Source organism: Quercus robur, chromosome 1, assembly GCF_932294415.1.
Source record: "Quercus robur chromosome 1, dhQueRobu3.1, whole genome shotgun sequence".
In the NCBI taxonomy this organism is placed as follows: Eukaryota; Viridiplantae; Streptophyta; class Magnoliopsida; order Fagales; family Fagaceae; genus Quercus; species Quercus robur.
The window spans coordinates 19,234,176-19,261,253 of record NC_065534.1 but is presented as its reverse complement, the minus strand read 5'-3'; the positions used below and the strand labels follow the sequence as shown (position 1 = coordinate 19,261,253).

General features: G+C 36.0%; 1 protein-coding gene and 1 pseudogene across 3 annotated transcripts; both read left to right on the top strand.

Annotated features, from left to right (window-relative positions):
* The first annotated feature begins 4,966 nt into the window (after nucleotides 1-4,966).
* On the top strand, nucleotides 4,967-15,716 carry LOC126724229 (germin-like protein subfamily 1 member 7). 3 transcript variants are annotated; one of them, XM_050428713.1, is made up of 3 exons: nucleotides 4,967-5,176; nucleotides 5,469-5,799; nucleotides 15,369-15,716. In XM_050428713.1, exons 1-3 carry the CDS (start codon nucleotides 5,038-5,040, stop codon nucleotides 15,571-15,573), a joined length of 675 nt encoding a protein of 224 aa, XP_050284670.1. In that variant the 5' UTR covers nucleotides 4,967-5,037; the 3' UTR covers nucleotides 15,574-15,716. The 3 variants fall into 3 exon arrangements, with proteins under 3 accessions (XP_050284670.1, XP_050284659.1, XP_050284681.1); XM_050428702.1 differs by lacking the exon at nucleotides 15,369-15,716 and having other exon boundaries at nucleotides 5,469-6,140; XM_050428724.1 differs by lacking the exons at nucleotides 4,967-5,176; nucleotides 5,469-5,799 and adding an exon at nucleotides 14,581-14,770 and having other exon boundaries at nucleotides 15,041-15,716.
* A 131-nt stretch (nucleotides 15,717-15,847) lies between these two features.
* Nucleotides 15,848-16,578, top strand: LOC126728557 (germin-like protein subfamily 1 member 14; annotated as a pseudogene).
* Nucleotides 16,579-27,078: the final 10,500 nt, after the last annotated feature.

The window sequence follows — 27,078 nt, the reverse complement described above, 5'->3', positions numbered from 1 at the left end:
TGTTGAGTTTTTTTTAGAGGATTTTTATTGTTGAGTTGACTAATATAAAAAATTCATGTTTTCCTAAGAGCTCCTAATAAATAAGAAAATAATTATCTTTATTTGAAATGGACCTGTTAGGTTATAAATTGACTTCGGTTAATTATTTCAATTATCCAAGTTGATTAATTATTTAAATTTTATGCAAATAATGTGGAGGCACAATCAAATCAACCAAACTAAATTAGATGCAATGGAAAATAGATTTGATCATGATGAGGAAAATTTTTATAGAAAAAAACCTCACCAAGTGAATTTTAAGTCACCACTCTCAAAAAATCCACTAATAAAAAAACGAGCAGTTACAACTTATGTTGAGGACAAATTTTTCACACCCCATGGCTTCATTTCATTGGCGACCCGCACCACGTCAACATTATCATGGATTTTGGAAGAATATATTTTAAAGCCCAAAAGAGTCCTTATTCACAAAAATGATGCCGAAGCCAATGGTCCAAAACTCATGGCGATATAATCTCATCAAGGCCCATAGTTCGAGCTCATGGCACAACATCTCATTTATGGCTCATGATCCAAGCTCATGAGTCTCATCGGGGGAATTTTGGGAGTCGTGGTTTGGAGGGCCAAGAAGTATGTTTAGTAAAGCTCTAGTGGTTCAAAGTTGATAAAGGAAAGCATGTTGCTTAGCATGTCTTTCCCAATTCCCTGAACTCTGACAGGTTAGTGTGCAATAGGTAACATTTGGGTAAGCCTCTCATATCACATAACACTTAAAATGATAAAACTCCCCATGCTCTTTACATAAAAATTAATGTTCATCATATAATATAAGTTTAAAAATGTAATTATAGTATTTCATATCAATTATATTATTATCATCTACATCAATTCCAAGCACATGGCTAAATATATATTAATATCTCATATCTAGCATTAAAATGCTCTCCTTACTCTCCAGGATTTGGTTAAGATACAAAAAGACCATGATTACATCTCTAAAACTTCATCAAATATCAACCAACTAGTCTATTACTTACCAAAATTATATATGGACTAAAGCATATATTTTTTACAATAGAGGAAACTTAGCCAAAAAATACCAACAACAGCTCTAGTGGAAGCTGTAAATAGCCCCAGCGAAGCTGTTTTGCAGAAATAGCTCCAACGGAAGCTGCAGACAACTCTAGCAAAAGCAGAAACAGCTTCTGCGGAAGCTGAAACAATTCTAGCACATTTTGCAGTAGCTCCAACTGTGGTACCAGAAAAATCTCGTAAAGCTTATCTCACCATCTTTAGTCAAATCATGAATTTAATGCCAAATACTTTCCTCCAAGCAAATGATGTCATTCGGATGACATCATCAAGCTATAATATCTATGATTGACAGCTGTTACAGCTATATCTTCAGCCTTAAAGTCTCAAACTTCTTTTTTTGACCAAAGAACAAAAGACCACTTACTTTGTCAAAGATTTTTTCCTGATTTGCTAAGTTTCCCTTCAACTAATTCTGATCTAGTTACATAGCTTGGCTCTATATAAAGAGGACCAAGCTACACACTAAAGGACCCCTGCTCTTGGATCTCCTCTTTGATCTCCCTCTCTGATCCTCTCTCTCAGATTCATCCCTCTCTCACCCTCTTATGCAGAAATTTCACTCATTTGGCTGCAAAATACACATTTTCACACTTCCCCATCTCTCTTACAAAGTCCCTCTTCATAGATAACAACACAACACACATGTTACAACATACCATTATCCTTTACCCATCTTTCCCACACTCCATTATTTTGAAACTTCATCATTTTTGCTGCCCAAAACACATCTCCATCTCATTATTTATTTCTCATACAAAATCTTCTTTCTTAGAAAGCAAAATAACCAATGTCATAATACAAAAAACCATCCCAGCAGTAGCCTTTCTACATTTAACCTTCATTTATCTATCTCATACTTCCATTTATTTTACAAGACACATTCCTCACAAAATACTCATACATACTTCTCATATATCTCTAAGCTCCATGTCTCACAAAGTATACATATACAAGATCCATGTCCAACAAAGTATCTACATATAATTCTCATACATATTACAAACACCATATCTCACGATATATACATATTCCTTACCATCTCCACATATCTTAAAATATATCAAACACTCTTCCAAGAACTATTTACTAAAAGCCCTTTCTTATGAAAGGCAAAAACTTATAAAATCAAAAGCCCTTCTTATGGAAGGCAATATCACTCATATTTGACTAAAAACTAAAAGAGTATTATATGGGGAAAGTCATTTAAGTGTATGATGAAAGGGAATAAACTTAACCAACCTATGCACACGACTGGACATAATCTCTCTCCCTCCAGTTGCACCCATTTTTCCCCTTCAATCATGAAGTCGCCATAGAAGGACTCATAATATCATATTGTACCACTGGGCTCATTCTATCACGCTGCTGAAATGTCTAAGTCCACTGCTGTCCTACGGCTGGAGCCCCAAACTATGAAGATAAGTCATTATATTTTACCTTCAAACTTATATTATCAAGTATATTTTGTTCATTATTATTATACCACTTAACTAATGTTATTATATTGCTAGAATCTTATTAGATCATTAACAGTATAAGGCTAGAGCCACAAATTATGAAGCTCACCAACATTATACGGCTGGAGCCACAAATCACATGAAGAACAAAGTGATGCTACACAGCTGGAGTCAGAAACATAAAAGATAAGTCAATGTTTTCTCCATCTTTGAAATTACATTATTGAGTATATGTTAACTCATTATCATTTTACCATTATCTCACCATTTAATAAACATAGTCTCACTAATAATAAACATACATATTAATAAATTGATATACCACCAATGGACATATATTGCTTGGACATAAACCATTGTTGGACTTATATCATTTGGACATATACCACCAATGGACATATATTACTTGGACATAAATCATTGTTGGACATATATTATTTGGACATGGACCATTGCTAGACATACCTTATTATGATGAACATGAACCATGAACCGCAATTAAACATAGACTATTGGACTCATCTCATTGTTGGACATTTGACACCTAATTAATTATTTTCTAATATTGGATATCACTCAATATACATAATAATAACGTATCAACTCACCAATTAATCAAAACTATTGTACTAAGCATATTATTTATTTATTTCAACCATTATCATGATTCTAAGACTTTGGGTTTTATCTATTTTTTAGGCTTAAAAATACACCGGTAGCCATTGGTCTATGCGGCTCAATGTCGAGTTCCGAGTTGACCTCCCCAAAACAAATCTAGGCCTAGCAAAGTTACACCTCCAAAGGCACGTGGCTATGCGCAAAAAACCGCCCTCAACAACTTACAAGTAAAACGAATCTTACCCCACTAGTCTATCCAAAATACCAACTTATAGTTGAACCTACTGAACTATACCAGTATTAGCTCCAAACCCAACTGGACTTGTTCTTGTAGAGACTTTCCTTTGCATGGATCCTAGTACATGACTAACAAAACAACAACTTAATTGTTGTTGTTTGATGCAAAGTTCTTCAATATCCAAACTTATTGATCTGGAAGAAGCTTGGTACATAAACCTAACGTGCACAAAAAGTCGCAGCAGTTCTTATAAAGCGTGTATCTCAATATGAGTCTCTATGTCTCTGAAAAAGGCTATAAAATATTGCTTTTATATCACCTAGAAACCTAGAGCCGAAAACCCAAGAAAAGCCTAGTCATCATGGGATCGAAAACAGATCTAGAATTTTAAAATTCAAGAATCTCCATAGATCGAGATGCATCGAGGTTCATTTAATCTTAATAGATTGAAGTTATCGAGCCAGGTATTGAGATCTTCTATTCCATCTTTTCTTGTATTGTTTCTTGAGTATTTTTTATGTCTTCAATAATATCACTTGTTACCACTTGTAAAAGTACATCATCATGTTTATGATATTCTTGAACACGCTAGAACAAATATCCAAATAGAAGTAAAATGCGTTTTGTCAAAAAACATGCCAATTACATAAAATGTGACCCTAACTAGAACAATTTCATGGTTCAATTAAAGGGATACATAATATGACGTCATTTAAAATGGATCCATTTCAAGTTTTCGCTTGAATATTATAAATCTAAACTAGTCGCGGTTCCGTGTTATGCATGGAATAATTTCATATAATTATGTTTTTGAATTCATTGTGGTTTATGTCTAACTCTTTTTTTTTTTTTTTAATTAACAATGTTTTTTACTTTACTTCTCATGCAATAACTTCAATAAGCGTTTCGATGGATGAGATCATGCCATGAATTGTAACAAATATGATTTAACTATGGTGTTGACCCAACATTCATAAGAATTACATCATAGAACACCATAGCATGAAATGAGAACAACAAAAAGGGACCGACAAGAGTATATATATCTCATGCCTCGGTAGACAAATGCCATGGTAGTTATTGGTTCTAGAAAACCATTAAATCTAAAAAACAACTAAAACATATTTAGTAATTAGTACCTGCCAGATAAGATGAGGTCAATAAGATTAGTTCAACAAAAGCATACTTAATTATATGGGTCACACCGTTGACAATTAAACATTCCCTAATGAGCACAGAGTCAAGATATATGCATGGGCTCTTCAATTATTTCAATGTTAAATATACTACGAACGTAAGGTTAATTTGTGGTTTGGCCAAAGCAACACGAAAACTGCACAATGGCATTGAAGTGGTCCAATTTGATTGCTTTTCAAATGTGTAAAGAGTAGTAGTGGTTAAAGAATGGTTCAGCCATTATTAAATAAATTTTGTTTTTTGATAGGCATTAAAATAAGAACTTGAGAACGGTTGAAGTATTACCAAGTCTTATATGCACCGTTTGTGAAAAAATATGACATGTTCATTGATTCCTCTCTATAAGTAGACATATCCCCATATGCTTTGTTCCCATCCCTCACCCAAGCAAGAATACCTAGAGTACTAGTTATACCATAAGATAGAGATAGCATGACCTCAAATATGATGAAAGGTGTTCCTTACCTTTTTACTGTGGCCATTTTGGCTTTGGCAACCACCCTTGTTTCAGCTTATGACCCTAGTCCTTTGCAAGACTTTTGTGTCGCAATTAACAACACCGATTCTGCTGGTATGTACATGCTCCCTCCTTTTTTTTATTTTTTTATTTTATTTATATATTTTTTTTGACGAACTGCAAATCTACACGCCCGCTCATTATTAACAGAATGTAGTAGTGTCATAATCACCTACGTTCTTTCGAGATCATTTTCATGAAGTTCAACACATTAATGAAATTATTATCATCACCTACGTTATATCATCTACATTAGATTTTTTTTTTTTTTCCCTACAAGACATGCTATTGTCCATTGTTACAGAACTTTCTTATTTGTGACAATAACAAACTTTTCTTTGTGTAGTATTTGTGAATGGAAAATTTTGTAAGGACCCAGCAACTGTCACAGCCAACGATTTTTTCTTTCCTGGACTCAATATTCCTGGAAACACAGCTGCAAGTAAACTTGGATCAAGTGTCAATCTTGTGAATGTCGATAAATTACCTGGTCTCAACACTTTAGGCATATCTTTGGCTCGTCTCGACTTTGCCCCATATGGCCTGAATCCTCCTCACACTCACCCTCGTGGCACTGAGCTTTTGGTAGTCATGGAGGGTACTCTCTTGGTTGGATTTGTCACATCCAACCCAAACAAACTCTTCACCAAAGTTCTAAACAAGGGAGATGTCTTTGTCTTCCCAATTGGTCTCATTCACTTCCAATTCAACATAGGGCAGACCAATGTTGTTGCCTTTGCTGGTCTTAGCAGTCAAAATCCTGGGTTGATCACCATAGCAAACGCGGTCTTTGGATCTAATCCTCCAATCAATCCTGATGTTCTCGCCAAGGCCTTCCAGTTGGACAAGAATGTAGTTGATTATCTTCAAAAACAATTTTAAGTCAACTACAATTTGGAAAAATATTTGTAATAGGAATGATGAACCACTATATAGTTTGAATAAAGTTTACATTGTTTCCCTTGATGTAATTCCATTGAAATAATTATTATCAAATTAAATGATTTGTTATTATTTATTTTTTTTCAGTGCAAGTCATTGTGTAGTAGGAAATGCAAAGCAAGTCATTTCGTAATAGGAATGGCAAAGCAATCAGTTCACGAATAAATCTTGATTACACCTTGGATCCACAATGTTTGAAATTACTAGCACCTAAATACTAAATATAAAAAGATCTAAATTTTATTTAAAATAGACAGAGAATTTGTTTTCGTTTATGCAAATGGGAGGTCAAATTTAATTAGGGCTTAGTAGCATCTACTCTATGTCAAACATTTCTGCATGTAAGATTGAAGCAACATTTTTTGGGTGTTGAAATAGCAAATGTATTGAGCTTCTACAACACTATGTATTGATACCGTTGTAACATGGAAAAGTTGTAAGAGGAAGAAAAACATAATACTTAAGGGTTTAAATATTGTTAAAGATATATGGTCTATGTGCTTGTAGAACAAACAAACAAATTATGAGTTAGTTTAGGGCTAATTTAGAGTAGTTCTCTAGTATATAAACCATACTTTTGTTCATTGCAAACACAAGAGTCCAATAGTAAGGATGTAAAGTCCATATTTTTAGGTTGGTAACCATGAATAAATTGTAATCTTTAGAACTTAGTTTTTGTCTAAGTGTTTACTCTGGAAATATTCAGAAACAAGACAAATGAAGTTCTGCACAATTAAAGACTCAAGAAAGTAGGAAATGATAAGTGCAGAAATAGTCTCACTTATCTCGACCGATAGAGATGCACATCTCGACCTATTGTGATTTGTGTAGATCTGAATTCTCACTTTCTTTTTCAGCCATTGGATCTAGGGTTTTGATGGATCTTAAGGATATTTAAATACAAATCATAGAGCACATTTTTACATATTCAAGAGAAGGGAAGTGCACAAAATTGGAGTTCTTCCAAACCCTTTTGAAGCTACGACTGGAAACCTTGTGCAAATAATAGATCTGGCTATAGAGTAAAGTTGTTGCAATCAAATCAACCACAGTTGATGATCTTAACCTTTGAGTGGAGTCTCGAAGTCACAAACAAGAGTGTTTATGTGCAACAGTTTCACAATAGAAGAGTCCGTGGATTTGGAGCTGTGTGTTGTCATATGAGTAAGTACTACGTGACGTAGCAGTAGATTTAGGGTTAAATCTATTGTATAAACCTCCATTCTATTAGTAAAATGTTGCCTTGAGGATTGTTTAGGTTAAATTCTCCCTAAACAAGACTGTTTATGTGCAATAGTTTCGCAATAGAAAAGTCCATGGATTCGGAGCTGTGTGTGGTCATGTGAGTAAGTACCATGTGACGTAGCAGTAGATTTAAGGTTAAGTCTATTGTATAAACCTCCATTCTATGCCTTGAGGATTGTTTAGGTTAAATTCTCCCCAGGTTTTTTACTTTGAAACTACAGTTTTAAAAGTTTTCCTAGGTCATCATTCTTGGTATTCTTATGATTTGTGATTGTGTGATGTTTATTTTAAGTCAAATCTAATTGCATGTTTAATCACTTTTGTAAGGTTGAATTTAAACAACCATCTTATTGGCTTTATTCCGTGCCAAATTTGCTTGTATTTCAGCATTTAGTAACCCTATATTTAGGTGGGTTTGTTGTAAGGGTAGTGAGTGAGATAGAGTGTTGAATGCTCAAGAGTGTGCAAGAAAACAGAGACTCGTGACTTGATCTCGCGGGTGACTCGCGGCTGCAAGCCACCAGATGCAGCACACGTGCCAAGCATGCCAGAAGGTGAACAGTCATGCTAGCTGGAGCACTACAGGACAAAACAGAACAACTGGCCATACGGTTATCTCGCGACTGGATCTTGTGACTCAGTCAAGTCGCGAGGCCAAGCCGCGAGCCACCCTTGTTTTGAAAAACCTGACGTTTCACATTCTCTTCTCACCCCAGTATAAATACCCCTTATACCCACATATGAAAGAGAGCTTCCAGAGAGAATTTTGAGAGAGAAACCCTAGAGTAAAACAAGATTGATTCACCTACAATCTATACATTAGAGTCTCTTCAAATTCCTCAACTCTCTTCCTCTCCATTGTCAAACCCTTGAGAGGCATTTTACCAAAACCTTGTTCTCACCATATTCATTACTATGAGAGGGCTGTTTGGTATTCTGGGAAGCAGTTAGGAAGGAACCAATCTACATTGGTTGATGCTATGGTCAAGTAGCGGAATTCGGGAAGCTAGAAAAGAAAAAGGTTCGGCGCAACCTCATTGGAGCAAGAAGCTTGGAGGGCTTAGGTGCACTAGGTAGATTAGGCTTGGAGGGTCTATTGCTGTCCATGTATCCCAACTACATTTTCTAGTGGATTGTTTACCGCTTGGAGGGCGGCGGAGAGGTTTTACGCCGAGGGCTTCGGTTTCCTCTTCGATAACACATCGCGTGTTGTCTTTGTGTTTGCATCTTCCTTCCCTTTTATCTTTGCCTTTTATTATCTGCTGTGGGTTGTGATTTTTATTTGGCTTAGATAGTTTTTTCAATTCTATATTATAGTTTTTGTTCATTTTCCGCACACTAGTTGTTTGACATAAAGCTTGAATTGGTTAATTTGTAAATTTGGGGTCTAAACGTTCAAGGGTGTTTTTACACTATTTGAACTTTCAACTTTAATTAATTGATTAGAAATCTGATTGAGTCTAACTCAATTAGGGTTTAAAACCCTAAAAAAAGAGTTTAGGCTGTGGACATATGAATCAAGTTAAAATCCTGCTTTTGCGCTTTCTTTTCTCTTTTCTCTTTCCTTTCCTTCAAGCACTCAAAAACTTTTAACTAATATTAGCGATTTTTTTTTTCTTCAAAATAATACTGATTTTCAAACAATTTTGTTAGTTAGCATGTTTTCAAAACTATTTAGGAAACTAACATCTCGAGTGCAATAAACTCGATTTCGGTGTTCTAAATTGAGCACGATGAAGTTGATTTCAACATAGAACTCGATTTCGATTTCGTTGTTCAAGCAAAACTTAACTCCAACAAAACCCAAGTCCGATCTGATCTGAGCAAAACCTAGGTGAGCTTCAGTGGGGAATGAGAGATATGCAACAAGATAAAGTGAGAGAGAACCACCGATCCGATCCAATCAACTCCAGCAACTCTGATCCGTTTTGATCCGATCCCAGCAACTCTAGCAAAACTTGTGCGATCTGATCCGTGCAAAACCCTAGGTGGGTCTTGGGTTTGTTAATTTTGTTGTTTCTCTTTGGTTCTTGTGTTTGATTGTTGGAGAAGAAGAGTTTTTGGAAATAGGTTGTGTTTGATTGTTTCTCTTTTCTCTTTGGTTGTTGTGTTTCTCTTTTGTTGTTTCTCTTTGTTGTTTTCGTTTTTGTTGTGAACATCGAAATTGAGTCTGAACGGCTCAATTTCAATTTGATAGAAAACGAGTCTAATGGATTCGAGTTTGGCATTCCAAAATCGAGTTTATCATACTTGAGATGTTAGTTTCCTAAATAGTTTTGAAAAAGTGCTAACTAATGAAATTGTTGGAAAATCAGTGTTATTTTTCATGGTTTTTAGACCCCTTAAAAACACAATTGGATTAACCTAGGTAATTAGCCAAGTGATTACTTAGTCTAAATTACAAGTCTAGGTTATCACAATTAAACAATCATATCATGCATAGCAGCGGAAAGATAAATAACACAACAATATGATAACCCAGGAAAACCAAACCGGTAAAAAACCTGGGGAGAATTTAACCTAGCTATCCTCAAGGTAAAAAGCAATTTCACTAGAAAGAATCGAAGTTCATACAATAAGACTTACAAGTCCCCATGCTCGACTTCTTATTGCTACCCACTAGTAGAACTTACTGACACAACCACGTGCAAGCTCCGAATCCACGGACTCCTTCTTTCTTTGGCCTTTGCAAAACACAAACACCCCCGTTTGTGACTTTGAGATCCCACTCAAAGGTTTAGCAACACAAATTCTCCTGTTTGTGACTCCAAGACTACCCTTGAAGGTTTAGATCATCAGCACCTTTGATGACTAGAGAAGGCAGCAACTTCTACAATACCGGATCTTGAGATTCTTCAAGGAATAGCACCAGTAGAAGACATAAAAGAGCTTTTTAGGAGCAAAACCCTAAATACAAAAGAGGCACACTCTTTTCTCTCTGAAAAGCCACATAAAAACGTGCTTAGGGTTTCCTTTATATATTGGGAGAAGTAGATTAGAAACCCTAATCCTTAATGGGCTTGAACTGCTGTTTGGGTTTAATTAAAATTCTGCAGATACGACTATCGATCGATTGAGCCTGTCTTTCGATCGATCGAACCAGACAGATTATGAAATCTTCTTCCTGTAGCATGTATGTTCTTGAATCTTGACTTGAATCACCTTGAGCATTGTCTAATAATACCTATAGACTTTAAGATCTATATCTAGACAAGTTTGTGTTTATGATTTGCCAATTGTTCTAAACATTTAGAACCTAACAATTTTGGAAAAAAAAAAAAAAAAAAACACCCTGATATTAAAGCCAACGAGCCAACGAGTTCATCACTACAGGCACCGCCAACAACTTCGGCATCGGCTGACATGTTCACCTCAACAAGCGATAATGTGCCATACACCTACACCGCACAACTATTCTGCTTCATTGGCTGTACGTGCTAGCAAAACAAAGCAAGATGAGAACACTAGAGCTTGTGCTGCATTTGAAGTAGAACCTGAATATTTGAATACCCAAATACGTGTCACTCATGACATTCTCCTTGCAGGAATTCAACCCTGTGCCTTTGTATATATAGTTATTGATCAGCTTGTCAAGTAAACAAGTTGATGTGAATCATAGGGGTTGCAAAACACACGGGTTGTTAAACAAAGTGCCACACACATTACACATAAGTGAACGAAGACTCCATCGATAGGTCAAGTCTCATAGAAGCAAATTGTTTAGAAACAAAAGAAAAAAACAAAAAACCATATGGCATCACATGTTGATAGTTGACACCGGATCCTATATTAGGCCCGTGCAAAAAATACCCATGACCCGCCTACCTGCCCCCATATATTGATATACTTTGTCATGTTTCTTTTTATTTTAAGTCAATCTTATAAAATAACAATGTAGTATTTGTTATTATTTTTAATAAAATAATTTTCAGTGTTTCCTTTCTTTTCTTTTTTTTAATTTTTTTAAGAATTTTATTTGAGTGAGCAAACAATTATCCAATTTTATTGAAATAATTTCATTTAGTCAACTGAATTTGCCAACCCATCCAACCCACTCAACTTGTTGAGTTGAAACCATTAAGATTTTTAACCAACTAGTCGAATTTATAGATTGATGGGTTGGTAGAGAATTAGAATTTTCCCAATAGGCTATTGGCGGGTTGGTTAAAAATATTGTCCTCCACCTTTGTGCCCAACCCAACCTGTGGACACTCCTATCCCATATTTTGCCACAACAGTAACTAGATCTTAGTTCAACCCATTATGTTGCAATTTATTGGATTATTTATGTATATTATTTAAACATGTCATATGACTAATTAAAAAAAGTCACGTAATCATTAAAATTACACAGATAATCTCTTTAATCACCACATGGACCTCACATGTGCGAGATGCTATGGGATGGCACACATGAATGTTATATAGATAAAACCTTAGTCTTCACTAAGCCCACTTTTTTAGCATATCAATGGTGACTTACAATTGTTTATAAAAAAAAATAAATGATCTCACTCCTTAGAACAATGTAGGACTCAAAAAATACTATCTACCAAACACTTCTCTTAAACACCGTAAAAGTGAGAGCATTGTGTATTAAGTACGTTATTAATTTAATTTATTGTAAGAAAGATCTGCATTTGTTTTTTGACATGTGAAATTGTTAGGTTCTAAGGATTTTGGACCTAAATGTTTTAGAACTTCAATAGGTAATGTTGGCAAACCTTGATCAAAACTTAGAGTCTAGATTTAGGTTGCTCAAAGTATGTTTTGTGAAGTTGTAATCGAGTAATTGCAGAAAGTTACTATTCACTTTCTGCAAGGCTTGATTGATAAAAAATTAGACTCGATCAATCGAAACTCGTGCATAATGTTTTTCAGCAGAATTTTCCAACTTAACCCAAGCCCATATGACGTGTAGGGTTTTATGTTTTGCCTTAAGTATAGAAGGAAAAACCCTAGCCATGTTCTCAGGTTATTGTTTATACTGTGTGTGTGAATCTCTTGTGAGATCTAGAGGTGTTTGCCTTCATACAAAGTTAGGGTTATTAAGATCAAGATTGATGTCAAAAGCTTGGTGATCGCTTCAGTTGCTGCACAAAAAGCTTAAAGAGAAACACAAGTGGGAGTACTTGAGGCTGCTGTGAATCCAAGAAAGAAGTAGTCTATGGACTCGGAGCTATCACGTGTTAGTGGTCTAAGTCGCTATTGTAAAACTTCAATTCTTTCATAATGGATCTATTTTACCTTGAGGAAAGCTAGGTTAAATCCTCCCCAGGTTTTTTACCGGTTTGGTTTTCCTGGGTTATCATATCTATACGTTTTTAGACCCCTTAAAATACAACCAGATTAACCTAGTTAATTAGCCAAGTGATTACTTAGTCAAATCTAGGTTAATACACATATATCATATCATTGTAAAGTGTAGAAAATAAATAACACAAAAATATGATGACCCAGAAAAATCAAACTGGTAAAAAACCTAGGGAGGATTTAACCTAACTATCCTCAAGGTAAAATAGATCCACTATGAAAGAATTGAAGTTTACACAATAATGACTTAAACCACTAACATCCTATTGCTACATCGAGTAGGAAACTTACTACCACAACCACATGATAGCTCCGAGTCCACAGACTATTTCTTTCTTGGATTTACAGCAAGCACAAGCACTTCCACTTGTATATTTTGAAGCTCTTTATGTAGCAACCGAAACAATCATCAAGATCTCGACATCAATCTTGATTCTTGATAACCCTAAGTATATGTGAAGGCAAACACCTCTAGATCTCACAAGAGACTTACATACACAGCATAAACAACAACGTAAAACGTGACTAGGGTTTTTCCTTTTATACTTAAGGCAAAACATAAAACCCTACACGTCAAACGGGCTTGGGCTAAGTTGGAAATTCTGTAAAAAAAACATTCTGCACGAGGTTCGATCGATTGAGTCTAATTTTTGATCGATCGAGCCTTGTAGAAATTGAACAGTAATTTTCTACAATTACTCGATTCCAACTTTACACATAAACATACTTTGAGCAAGTCTAAAACAAGACTAAACGTTTTGATCATGGTTTGCCAATATTACATAATGAAGTTCTAGTACATTTAAACCTGAAGTCTTAGAATCCAACAATATCATTGTGTTCTTTATTTTATGCATTGTTTACATGATATAATTTATTTGTGTTAACCTAGATTTAAATAATTTACCTAAGTAATCACTTGGCTAAATAACTAGGTTAATCAACTTGTGTTTTAAGGGGTCTAAAAACGTACAGAAATTACTTGATAATTTTTGAATATTTGATACTATTTCCGAATCTAACTATTTAACGTTGATCCCAACTCTTAATTGCCAGCTCTTCCTTAAGGTGTTTGCCACAGAAGTTGAAAATGGTTGATCCTCTCACAGAAAGATAAAAGTTTGGAAATCCGAAGTCATAATAAGGTTGTTCTGATATTTTAATTTGTCGGTAAAAGAAATTGGAATATATTCTATGGGAATTCATTAACACGTAACATCAAACATGGTTGTCTCATTCAGTACTTCTTGTTTACTTTACATCTATAGATAATAGATTAATCCTGAAATGTTGTTCTAGTCCAACAAATTTCACTTTCTATCTCTTTCAAAAAATTATTTTGTAAGATGTAAGCAATGAGAATTCGTCTGTAATATTCTATTAAAAATCTTCGATTTTAAACGAAATGCACCAAAAATATAGGGTCAACATAAAGAGAGAACAAAAAAGGTAAACGGCTACAATATAAAAACATTAAAAATCTAACTAAACCATTATGAAGTATTTAGTACCCATCAATCAAGATAAAGTCAATAAAATGATGCAAGATAAGAAAATAAGATAGTAAGTTTAAAACATTCGACTTAAAGAGTTTACGCCACGCATTGCAATGAGGAAACAGTCAACATGCATGGAAGCTTCAGTAATTTCATTTTTAAATATACCACCAACATATATAAGGCGCATTATTGGGTTGGCCAAAAAACAGTATGAAAACTATACAATAGCATTGAAGTGGTCAGGTTTCATTGGTTTTTAAATACGTGCAGACATGGTTAAAGAATGGTTCACTTCATAAATTAAAAATTGATAAAGGTTTAAGAAGTACCGGGCAAGAATGGTTCACCCCATAAACTAAAAAATGATATAAATTCAAATAATTTATATGCCTCTTTTTTTGTGAAAAACATGGACCGGTTCACTGACTTCTCTCTATAAATAGACATTTCCACATATGCTAAATTCCCATCCCTCATCCAAGCAAAGAATACTCAGAAGATAGAGATAACAAAACCTCAAAAATGATTAAAGGTGTTACTTACCTTATAACTGTGGCCCTTTTGGTTTTGGCATCCTCTCTTGTTTCTGCCTATGACCCTAGTCCTCTGCAAGACTTTTGTGTCGCAATCAATAACACCAATTCTGCTGGTATGTACTTACTCTCATTATTATTTGTAGTAGTAGTAATTTTCATCAAGTTCATTTGAAATCATTAGAAGTTTTACACATTAATGAAATTATGCCTTCAATTAAAAAAAGAAAAATAATGAAAACATGCCTTATAGTTGTATCATCATCTACGTCAGTTTTTTTTTTTTTTTTTTTTTTACTTGACTTGTTATTGTCCATTGTTACAGAAGTTTCTTATTTATTTATTTATTTATTTTTTCTGATAATGAAAAACTTTTCTTTGTGTAGTATTTGTGAACGGAAAATTTTGTAAGGATCCAGCAGCTGTCACAGCCGATGATTTTTTCTTCTCTGGACTCAATATTCCTGCAAACACTGCAAATAAAGTTGGCTTCAATGTCACTCTTGTGAACGTCGATATGCTACCAGGTTTGAACACTCTAGGCATATCTTTGGCCCGTCTTGACTTTGCACCATATGGCTTGGATCCTCCACACACTCACCCTCGTGCCTCTGAGATTCTAGCAGTTGCAGAGGGTACTCTCTTAGTTGGATTTGTCACATCCAACCCAAACAAACTCTTCACCAAAGTTTTAAACAAGGGAGACGTCTTTACATTCCCAATTGGTCTCATTCACTTCCAATTCAACATAGGGCAGACCAATGCTGTTGCTTTTGCTGGTCTCAACAGCCAAAATCCCGGGGTGATCACCATTGCAAACGCAGTCTTTGGATCTAATCCTCACATCAATTCAGATGTTCTCATCAAAGCCTTCCAAGTTGACAAGAATGTAGTTGATTATCTTCAGAAACAATTCTAGTCAAACCACAATTTGGAAAAATAAATGTAATAGGAATGATGAACAACTAGAAAGCAAAGTTTGAATAAAGTTTTCCTTGATTTTTTATATGTAATGCCATAAAAATAATTATAATCAAATAAAATTTCCTTATGATTTTTTTATGTGCCATGGTGTCCAAGCAAATGTAGAGCAATTAGTGCATTACTAAACAGACAAAAATTGTATTAAAGATAGAATTTTTATTTCAATTTTACAACATGACCCAAATTGAGGGCTCAGTAGCACTTTACCTATGTTGAAAAACATTCCTACAGGTAATTAGGGAAAGAAGTAATACTTTTTATTTGTGAAATTCGACGGTTATATCTTATACCATCTACATTAGATTTTTTTTTTCCTACATGACATCCTATTGTCCGTTGTTATAGAATTGTCTTATTTGTGACAATAACAAACTTTTCTTTGCATAGTATTCGTGAATGGAAAATTTTCCAAGGACCCAAAAACTGTCACAGCCAACGATTTTTTCTTTCCTAGACTCAATATTCCTAGAAACACAGCTGCAAGTAAACTCGGATCAAATGTACACTTGACATGTCAATCTTGTGAACATCGATAAATTACCAGGTCTTAATTACACTCTAGGTATATCTTTGGCTCATCTCGACTTTGCACCATATGACCTAAATCCTCCTCACACTCACCCTTGTTGCACTGAGCTTTTGGTAGCCATGGAGGGAACTCTCTTTGTTGGATTTGTCACATCAAACCCAAACAAACTCTTCACCAAAGTTCTAAACAAGGGAGACGTCTTTGTATATCCCAATTGGTCTCATTCACTTCCAATTCAACATAGGGCAGACCAACGCTTTTGCCTTTGCTAGTCTCAGCAATCAAAATCTTAGGTTGATCATCATAGCAAACGCGATCTTTGGATCTAATCCTCCAATCAATCCTGATGTTCTTGCCAAGGCCTTCTAGTTGGACAAGAATGTAGTTGATTATCTTAAAAAACAATTCTAAGTCAACCGCAATTTGGAAAAATATTTGTAATAAAAATAATAAACCAATATATAGTTTGAATAAAGTTTGCATTGTTTCCCTTGATGTAATGCCATGGAAATAATTAGTATCAAATAAAATGATTTTTTATGTGTTTTTTTTTTCCTGTGCTCCACTGTGTCCTAGGAAAGGCGGAGCAATTAACTAGCACCTATTCTATGTCAAACATTCCATTGAAGCAACATTTTTGGGTCTTAAAATGGTAAGAGTATTGAGCTTCTACAACACTATGTATTCATACCGAGGTAACATGGAAAAAATTATGCAACGGAGAAAAATATAATACTTAAGGGGTTAAAAATTGTGGACCTTTATATGTTTGTATTGTACTTACAATGTAAATTTACATTATAGACACACAAAAAGTGACAAATATTATACACACTAGTCGTAAACCCGCGTGTTGCAATTTGAGTTTATAGGAGTTTAAATAACTAACATATTCATACCGCTAATAACTAACATATTATACACCTAAGTAACATCTTGGTTAATAAATTAGGTTAAACAATTTGAGTTTATAGAGGTTTAAATAACTAACATATTCATACCGAGGGAACATGGTAAAGATTATATATACTTTCTTATTAATTAGGGCAAATCTCATCCTCACGTTTTTGGGGACCGTTGCAAATGGTTCTGGTGACAGTTTACTTCATGACATAATCATCACAGATTCATAGGTATATATAGCAGTCACTGATAAGTGTGAAAACGTAGCTGCTTGTGGAAATGTTTTGGTCTGACATGTGGAATGCTCTTCTAAACTGTCTGTTAGCATATTTTGTTGGAGAATTTATCTCAGATATTCTAAGCTGACTCTATCTTAATGAATGAAATTTCTAATTTTTCTTTTTTAAAGGTAAGTTGAACATGCATGGCTGACACAAACGGAGTTTGAATGGGTATAATGACTATAATCTACTATGTAATGCAACCTAAGTACCCGATATGCACCATATTCAATACATAATATAACACTATGCAACTTGGACAAAGATTAGCTCCAAACTAATTTAGAAGAACTAACTAGCAGCTAGCTTAAAACTTGCTAAGAAAATAAAAGAAAAGAAAAGTCTTTTAAAAGTTTCTCTGACCTAGGTCTGGCGGCGCTAGACTCCCTGGTTGGTAGAACTTTGTTTCCTATGTTGTAGGAACTGCGTTCCCTTACGTTACTCGTTAGCGTAGAGGGCTAGGGTTTGGTTTTTCTATGGAATGGAGAATACAAATCTGAGATGGACAATTTAGCGGCAGCGTGGAACCGGCTATCATTATCAGAACAGGAAGGGGAGGTCTTCAACTTTGACAACCAAAAGTGCAAAACAGAGTGTACGTTTGCTGCTAAGTTTTTCACGAAGTGTTCACTTAACATTGACGCTGTTGCTCAAACTCTCAAGCCTTATGGAGGACGAAATATGACTTTGAGATTCAAGATATGGGTGATCATATTATGCTATTTGTTTTTGAGAATGAATTAGATGCTAACAGAGTCTTGCTGGGAGAACTGTGGAGTTTTGATAAATTTTTGATTGTCCTACGAAGGTATGAAGATGATAGCTTTTTGAGAAGGCTTCGTTTTGACACGGCAAAATTCTAGGTACAAGTACATGACTTACCAGTTCGGTGGATGGTTACTAAAGTGGCGGAAGCTCTGTGTTAGTCTGCTGGTCGGGTTATTTATTCAAAGGATAGGTCTGAGACAGAATGTGGTGATTTTCTGAGAATTAGGGTAGGGGTTGATGTGCACAAACCTTTATGTCGTGGTCGAAAGGTACGGTTTAGTTCAAAGGATAGGTCTGAGACAGAATGTGGTGATTTTCTGAGAATTAGGGTAGGGGTTGATGTGCACAAACCTTTATGTCGTGGTCGAAAGGTACGGTTTAGTCAGGATCAGGAAGGATGGGTAACGCTCCGGTATGAACGTTTGCCGATATTTTGTCACTGGTGTGGTGTTTTGAATCACAACTCGAAGGACTGTGATCTTTGGCTTCAAAGTAAAGGCGAATTGAGAGTGGAAAACAAAGGTTACGGGCCTTGGATGAGAGCTGATCCCCCTAGTTTTCTAGGGAAAAAAGTGGTTAGGATGAGTGGATCAGGTGCAAGTATGGCGTCTGCTCATGCACCTAATGCACCAACGGCTAACTCAGTTAGAGAAACAGGTGCAACGAAGGGTATTCCAACTGATGTGCAACAACATCCTGATCGGGGGAGGTCTGACATGAATCTGGACAACAGTAGGGATGAAGGGGAACTTTTTCAAGGGGCTATAAAAATTTCAGAAATCCTGAGGAGTGAGGATGCGTTCCAAGAGCACCTGAAGGAAATTGATAGGGAGTTAGAGGATAATATGGTTACAATGCAGGGTGTAAGGGAGACAACCACACCATTAGTACGTGGGACTGTTTCTCAAGGGAAGGAAGGGATTATGGTGAATGATTCTAATTTGGTAGGTATTAATCCAGAGGTAGGGAAGAATTTAATTCGGTCAGAGGTGGAGATTAGTGACAAGGGACTAAGTTATCTAGAGGGGGAAGGCATGATGAGCTATCAACTAACTGCTGAGGTACAAAGACAAGACATGGGGCTAAACGAACAGGTGGGGAGAGCTAAATAATTCTAGTGCAGCTGGTCTGAGTAGTGGTACTTGGAAGAGGCATCAACACAAGCCCAAAGCTAACAATGCAGTGGTGATTGAGGATGTTGAGGTGGGATCTAAATGTAAAAATAAGTCATTATCTGATTAGACTAGCACTAATGTGACAAAGAAGCGAAGGGGAGAGGAAGAAGTTCTTGAAGTAAGCAACTTGATGAAAGCTGAATTTGGATCGGCGGTGTCTACAAGGCAACACTGCCAGGAGCAATAAGTACACTTAGCTAGAACTGTCGAGGGCTTGGGAACTGCCGCACAATTCAAGCTCTCTGAAGCGAAGTGGAGAATGAAGTTCCCAGCTTAGTTTTCCTTATGGAGACTAAGATTTTGTGAAAACAACAACAAAAGATGAAGGATATTCAGAATGCTGTGGGTTTTACTCAAGGATTGATTGTTCCAAGTGAAGGAAGAAGTGGGGGTTTAGCTCTTCTTTGGAAACCAAAAACTTGTGTTAAGATTAGAGGCTACTCAAAATGGTTCATTGATGCTGAGATTGTGAGTAACAGTGATCAGGGGGGTTGGCGTTTCACTGGTTTCTACCGTCAACCAGATACAAGCAAAAGAGAAGAAACATGGCAGATTTTAGAATGTTTAGGTCGAAAAAATAAGTTGTCGTGGCTTTGCATTGGTGATTATAATGAAACTTTTAGTCACTCTAAGATGTTGGGTGGTTAGTTGAGACCGGCAAGGCAGATGGATAGATTCCGTAACGTGGTGGATTTGTGCCAGTTCAGGGACTTGGGGTACTCAAGTGCAAAGTTTACATGTTCAAGGCATTTTCAAAATGGAGTAAGCATTTGGGCAAGACTGGATCGAGCTTTAGCTAATAAGGAATGGATACGTAAATTTCCTAATGCCAAAATGAACCATATTTCAACAACCGATTTTGACCACTGCATGCTGCGTTTACATTAGAGCCGAAGTGTGAGAAGTAGACCAAGTACAGGGAAGTTATTTCGGTTCGAAGCCATGTGGTTGTGTGATTCTAGGTGTCCGGAGGTTGTGAGTGAAGCTTGGGAATGTGGTCTAGCTATGTCCACGGGGTATCCAATTAAAAATGGTTTGCAATCATGTACGGATGCACTAACACGATGGAATAAGGAGGAGTTTGGTCATGTGGGGCGGCGCATTTCAAGTCTAAAAACCTAGCTTCAATGTTTGGAATCTCAACCAGACTTGCATGGGGATGAAATCCGTAGGGTGCAGAGAGAGTTAAACTTGTGGCTAGATTCAGAGGAAGTCATATGGAAGCAGTGGTCTAGGAACTTGTATTTAGAGGCTGGTGATCGTAAAACCAGGTTTTTTCATGTGAAAGCTTCAACTAGACACCAAAAAAATATGATGGAAGGTTTAGAGGATAGCTCGGGTTCTTAGCAAGTATCTTCTAAAGCGGTGGAAGCAATAATATTGGATTATTTCTCTTCACTTTTTACTTCATCAAACCCAACGGAGATTGAAAGAGTCAAAGATACGATCCAAGCAGTAGTGTCTAAGCCCATGAATCAACTTCTCAGCCATGACTTTAACGCCTTAGAAGTCCACCAAGCCTTGAAACAAATGCATCCCACCATGGCTCCAGGTCTAAATGGTATGCCCCCTCTTTTTTATCAAAAGTTTTGGTCCCTTTCTGGTAATTGTGTTACTAAGGCAGTTTTGGACTTTTTGAACCATGGGGTGGCTCTTCCTGATTTTAATGACACTCACATTGTTCTTATTCCAAAAGTTAAAAATCCCGATAAGGTTACTGATTATAGACCTATCAGCCTTTGCAATGTCATTTATAAGTTAGCTTCTAAAACTATGGCCAATAGATTGAAGAATGTTTTGTTTAGTATTGTTAGTGAAAACCAGAGTGCCTTCACTAAAGGCCGGTTTATTATTGACAATATTCTTATTGCTTATGAGACTATGCATCATATTAGTCATAAAAGAACGGGGAAAATTGGGGAGATGGCTTTGATACTTGATATGAGTAAGGCATATGATAGGATGGAGTGGGACTATTTGAAGGGTATAATGCAGAAGATGGTTATTCATAGGAGAATGGTGGAGGTAGTTATGAGATGTGTTTGCACTGTTACTTATTCTATTCAAATTATTATCCCTTCCAGGGCTCTACGCCAAGGGGACCCTTTTTCTCTTTACCTATTTTTACTTTGTGCTGAGGGATTATTTGGTTTGCTCAGATAGTAGGTGGAGAGGGGAAGTCTCAAGGGGGTTGCTGTTTGCCATGGTGCCCCCCGCATTTCTCATTTATTTTTTGCAGATGATAGCTTGATTTTCTGCCGAGCCACTTTGGAGGAGTGTGAGGTGCTACAACAAGTTTTTTCAGTGTATGAGTCAGTGTCAAGGCAACAATTGAATCGGAATAAGACTGTCTTATTTTTTAGCAAAAACATGCCAAGAGCCACTCAAGAGGAGATTCAACGGCATTTTGGGGCACCTGTGATCCATCAGCACAAAAAATATTTGGGTTTGCCATCTTTAGTAGGGAGGTCTAAACGCAATACGTTTAATGATTTAAAAGAAAAATTAGGGAGTAAATTAGCGGGGTGGAAAGAGAAGCTTATCTCCAATGCTGGCAAGGAAATTCTTATAAAATCTGTGGCTTAAGCTATTCCCTCATACACTATGAGTTGTTTTAAGCTCCCTGATGCTTTATGCAATGAGCTTGCAGGCATAGTGAGGCAGTTTTGGTAGGGGTAGCACGAAAATCATAATGAAGTGGCATGGCTAAGTTGGGATAAGATGTGTGCTCCAAAAGAGGAAGGAGGAATGGGATTTCGTGATTTGAAGTCTTTTAATATTTCTTTGTTAGCAAAATAGGGGTGGCAGCTCCAGACTTGCCCAAACTCCTTGTTCTACCAAGTGTATAAGGCCAAATATTTTCCTCATGGTGATTTTTTAAATGCTTCTTTGGGAAAACATCCTTCTTACTCTTGGCGTAGCATTATGGCTGATCAAAAGACTATCCAACTTGGTTGTCGATGGCAGATTGGTAATGGTGAGATTGTAAAATTATGGAGAGATAAGTGGCTACCTACTTCTTGATCATATAGATTGGTTACTCCCCCTCGACTTTTCCTTGAGGACGCACTTGTCTCTGTTCTTATTAACTAGGTTGCGGCAACATGGAAATTAGATCTTATTCATGAGTTATTCCTTCCCTTTGATGCAGAAGTTGTTCTGTCTATTCCTCTTAGTGCCTCGTTGCCAGCTAACAAGTTGATTTGGGCTCCTACTACATCAGGTCAGTTTACTGTAAGCAGTGCTTGTAAGATCATTCGCAATTCTTTTTGGAGGTGTATTTGGAAGATGCATATGCCAAATAAAGTTAAGGTTTTTGCCTGGCGAGCTTGCAGAAATATTTTGCCAACAAAAGCAAACCTTTTTACTCGGAAAGTGACATAAGAAAATGTATGTGAAGAATGTGGAGTGGCTGTGAAGTCTTCAGGTCATCTGTTTTGGCATTGTAGTAGAGCACAAAAGGTGTGGAAAGCATCAAACCTTAGGTTAAAGGCTGTTTTCGAGGAGATACATGAATTTATAGACCTGGTTTGGTATGCTCGAAATGTAAAGCAGATGGATGCTCAAGCGCTAGCTCAACTCTTCATGATCGCATGGGGTATTTGGTCTAACAGGAATGTGTTAGGAACATATTTTTATGTAATTGGCATATCCTTTGATAAAACGTACTTTACTTGTATTTGGGTAAATCTAAGTAGGTTCAAGATGATCATTACAAGTGGTTAAATTGAAGACATGAAGATTACTCAAGAATTGCTCAAGAAAAGTGCAATCTGCAGGTCTCGATACCTCCTCAACAGAAGCTCGATCTGTCAAGATTCATTAAAGCTCGACAGATGTCTCGATCTATCGAGCTTACGAGATTCAGATTATAGCCAGCAACGTTTTTATTCTAAAAGGCTATTTGTTTAAGGGTTTGTATAATCCTTATAGGACTAGGAAAACCCAAGGTTTGTGTAAACCTGTTTGGAATAGGAGAGCCCATTAAGGTCCTATTTAAAGGAGTTGGAAAAAGTAAAACCTAACCCTAGAGAGCTTCATAAGGTTTTCTTTTTGAAACCATAAGCCTCCTTCTACAGAAGAAAGAGTTCTTGCTGCGTTTCTTGTACGCCTTTGGGTTCTATAACCAAGCAAAGTCTCTTGCACCAACATTGAAGATCTTATTGGTGTTTCCATGTGAAGCTGCTGCAAATCAACTACAACAATCAAAGTGTTGCTGTGGAGTTAGTCACTTACTGGGATTCGTGCAAAGGAGTAAGTCACGTACTGAGATCCGCGCATCAGATTGGTTAGTCATGTACTTGGGAGCCGTGCATCAAAAAGAGGAACTGTCACTACAGAACAAGTCCAATTGGGTATTGGGGTAAGGGTTCAACTGTAGATTGGTAAGGTACTTGGGATTCTTTACTTGTAACCGCTTGTTGTGATAATAGTGGAGTTTCAGGAGTGGTGACCTGAAAATCACCTGGTGGAGTTTTTGCTGTTAGGTTTTCCCCATTCGTAAACAAATCACCATGTTATTTATTTTTCGCTGCATAATTAGTTTATTGGTGATTTGTTTGTGCTACCACGTTTTTGCATGATAAATTGATTAATTAATAACTTGGCTAATTAATTAATTAATTTCTATCACAAGGGGTCATTCAGTTTGTTGCCTATCAGAATGAAATTCGGACTGATGGCTCAAGGAAGTCAGCTTCATTGATCATGAGGTGGACTTTGGACTATCTGGAAGAGTTTTAGGTTGCCAATCATAAGATTCAGATTACTTCTATAGAGTCAGAGTTTGGCTGGTCACTCCCTCTTTCTTCGGGTTTTAAAGTAAACGTGGATGCTACTATTTTTGAAAATTTGCATTTAGTGGGAATTGGAGTAGTGGTACGTGATCATCTAGGGTCTGTCTGAGTGGCTTTGAGCATGAAGATTGGTGCACTGTTGGGGCCTCTTGAAACTGAAGCTAAGGCAATGGAGGAAGGCCTGAGGTTTGCACGGGACAGGAGTTTTATATCAGCTGAGTTGACTACCAATCGTTGATGGTGTACCAATGGCGAGGAAGGCGATCAAGGGGACTCTTTGATGGTGTACCAATCGTTGACTACTTCAGCCATCCCACCTGCCAGCATTTTGAATATTATCTCCGGAGCACTGCTTCAGGCATCACAGTTTGGTGAGTGTACCTTTTCTTTTACCCGGAGGACTGGTAACAAAGTTGCCTATGAGTTAGCCCAATATGCTAGGCATTTGTCTGATTCTAGTATTTGGTTAGAGGAAACTCCTAGTTTTATTGAGAACTTAGTGTCTTAAGATGTACTATTTTTATCCTCTTCTTAATAAAATGATGTAATTCGCATAAAAAAAAAAAATTTAGAAGAACTTATTCCAACCCACTACATCCTAATTTGTAAGGCTATTCATCAATTCATGTGTATTACTTAAACATATCACCACATAACTAATGAAAAAAGTCATGTGACTAAGATTATATATAAATATTCTCTGTAATCACCACATAATGGATTGAAAGAAAATATCTCTGAACCTATTTAAAACCAAACTTTTTCTATACAAATTTTCTTGGAATTGTTGATACTTGTGGTAAAATATTACAGCTTATTAAATTCCGTAATTGTGAAAATCTCTCTATCTCTCTCTCCAAATTCAGTTTCCAAATTTTATGAAAAAATATGATTAAAACTGTCCCGCTCTCTTTCTTTATTTCAAAAACTAAAAAGCCCTAAAAGTTCCAAATTCCTATATAGGAATGACAAAAATTCCCTGTCCAAACTTACCTCGTTATGCTTGCAAAGACTTTTCTCTCCCTGAAGAGCTGATGGGGGTGGGAATAGATTTTTCTTACCTTGACTCACCCCCTTGAATATGTGTGTGTGTATATATATATATATATATATATATATATATATAATTTAATCTTTTTATATATATCCTTTTTATAATTATTTTTTGTTTTATACCTATTCTATGACTATTCCCAACATACTTGTTTTTTCTCTTTTAACCCTCTCACAACCACCTGTCATCTCTTTCTTTCATCTCTATGTTATTAGGGATGACAAAGTATCTCCAACAAAAATATATATATATATATATAATTTAATATTTTTTATATATATCCTATTTATTATTTTTTTTTGTTTTATAGCTATTCTATGACTATTCCCAAAATATTTTTTTTCTCTCTTTTAACACTCTCGCAACCACTATATATAGTGTTGTTGTGTCTTTGTTGCTTGTCCGTGTCTACCCGAATGCTTGATATTCCGTTGTTGTGTTCCCTTCTTACCGTCGTTGGCGCTACCCTAGTCGTAAAGTGAAGTCCTAGAACCTAGCTGTAAGGCCCGTTTGAGCCAAGAGAGGGCGTGTAGGGCATGAGAGGTATAAGGTTGGTTAGGGTATGTGTTACGAAATGCAACAGTTGTGAGAAAAACATGATAACTGAGTGTTGAACCTAGGATAGTATGGATAGGTTGTGGAGATTCAACTCCTCTATTAGCTCCAGGACTAGTTGTCCTCCTGATATTGTAAATGAAGAAGATCACACTATTGATGATAATGAGTTGATCCCTGATTTTCGTAATTGGACTATTCCTAAAGTTGATACTAAAACTATTTATAAAACTAGTTTTGTTGAAAGTACTTTTCATTCTGCTTACAAAGCTAGAACTGTTGAACAAATTTTCTCTATTTCGAGAGTTCATGAAAAATGTTGTTTGTTCACTAAAAGGAATATTAATGACTTCCTTGTTGCCAAAAAATTCAGTTATTTGCATATTGGCATGGTTCAAGTTATTATTAAACCACTTACCCAAAAGGGTATTAATGCTTCTGTTCTCATGTGTTTAAGAAATGCTAGATTTAAGATTTTTAAAGATAGCATTCTTGGTATGATTACTGCTTCTATGTATGATGGTCCTGTTTATTTTAACTGTTATCCTGATCTTACTCTTGCTTTGGATGATCCTAATATTGTTAAAGCTTTGACATTGAATATTGCTTCATCTGGTTGTCGCCTGGAAGAAGGAAGTAAGCCTTTTGCTTTGATTTATCACATTTATTATAAACTAATGGGTACTCAAATGAATCCAAGTGCTAGGATTCCTAGAGAACCTTCGGGGAAAACCATGTTAATTCAGTGTTCAACTCCTGATGCTAAAATTCAAGTTCCGAAAATGATTCAATGGCAAGATGTTAAACTTCCTAATGATTGGTTCTTGGAACAAGAAACCCCTCCTGCTAAACCTGTTTTTGATGAACTTGATCTCACCCATATTCAACAATATCTTGATGGTACTGTTAAAATAAGTTTTCAAAATAATCCACCTTTGAGAATCAACAAAGGAAGACATTCCTTTGCTGGATTTGAAAGTATTTCAAAAAGAGATCAAGAGATCAATGATTTTTTGAAAAAGAATTTGGAAAAATCCTCTGATTTTTTGAAAAAGAATTTAGAAAAAACCTCTGATTTAAAGCTAAAAGGAGTTTCCAGTAGTAATTCACAAGTTAGCACTCCTTTCTATTCTACTAAAGCTGAATCTTCCTCTCCTTATGACAATGTTGCTATTAATGAAGAAGAAGACTCTGTTTCTGTTACTCCATCTGACTTTGATTCTCCTCCTATTAAAAATCCTCCTGTTTACCAAAATCAATTATGAGTTTTGACTATTTTGGATGAACACTTTGAAGTTGATTTGGTTTCTTTGTATGATGAATTTATGCTTGCAAAAAACAGAACCAAAAGAAAATATTTCCAAAATAATTTTGCTCAG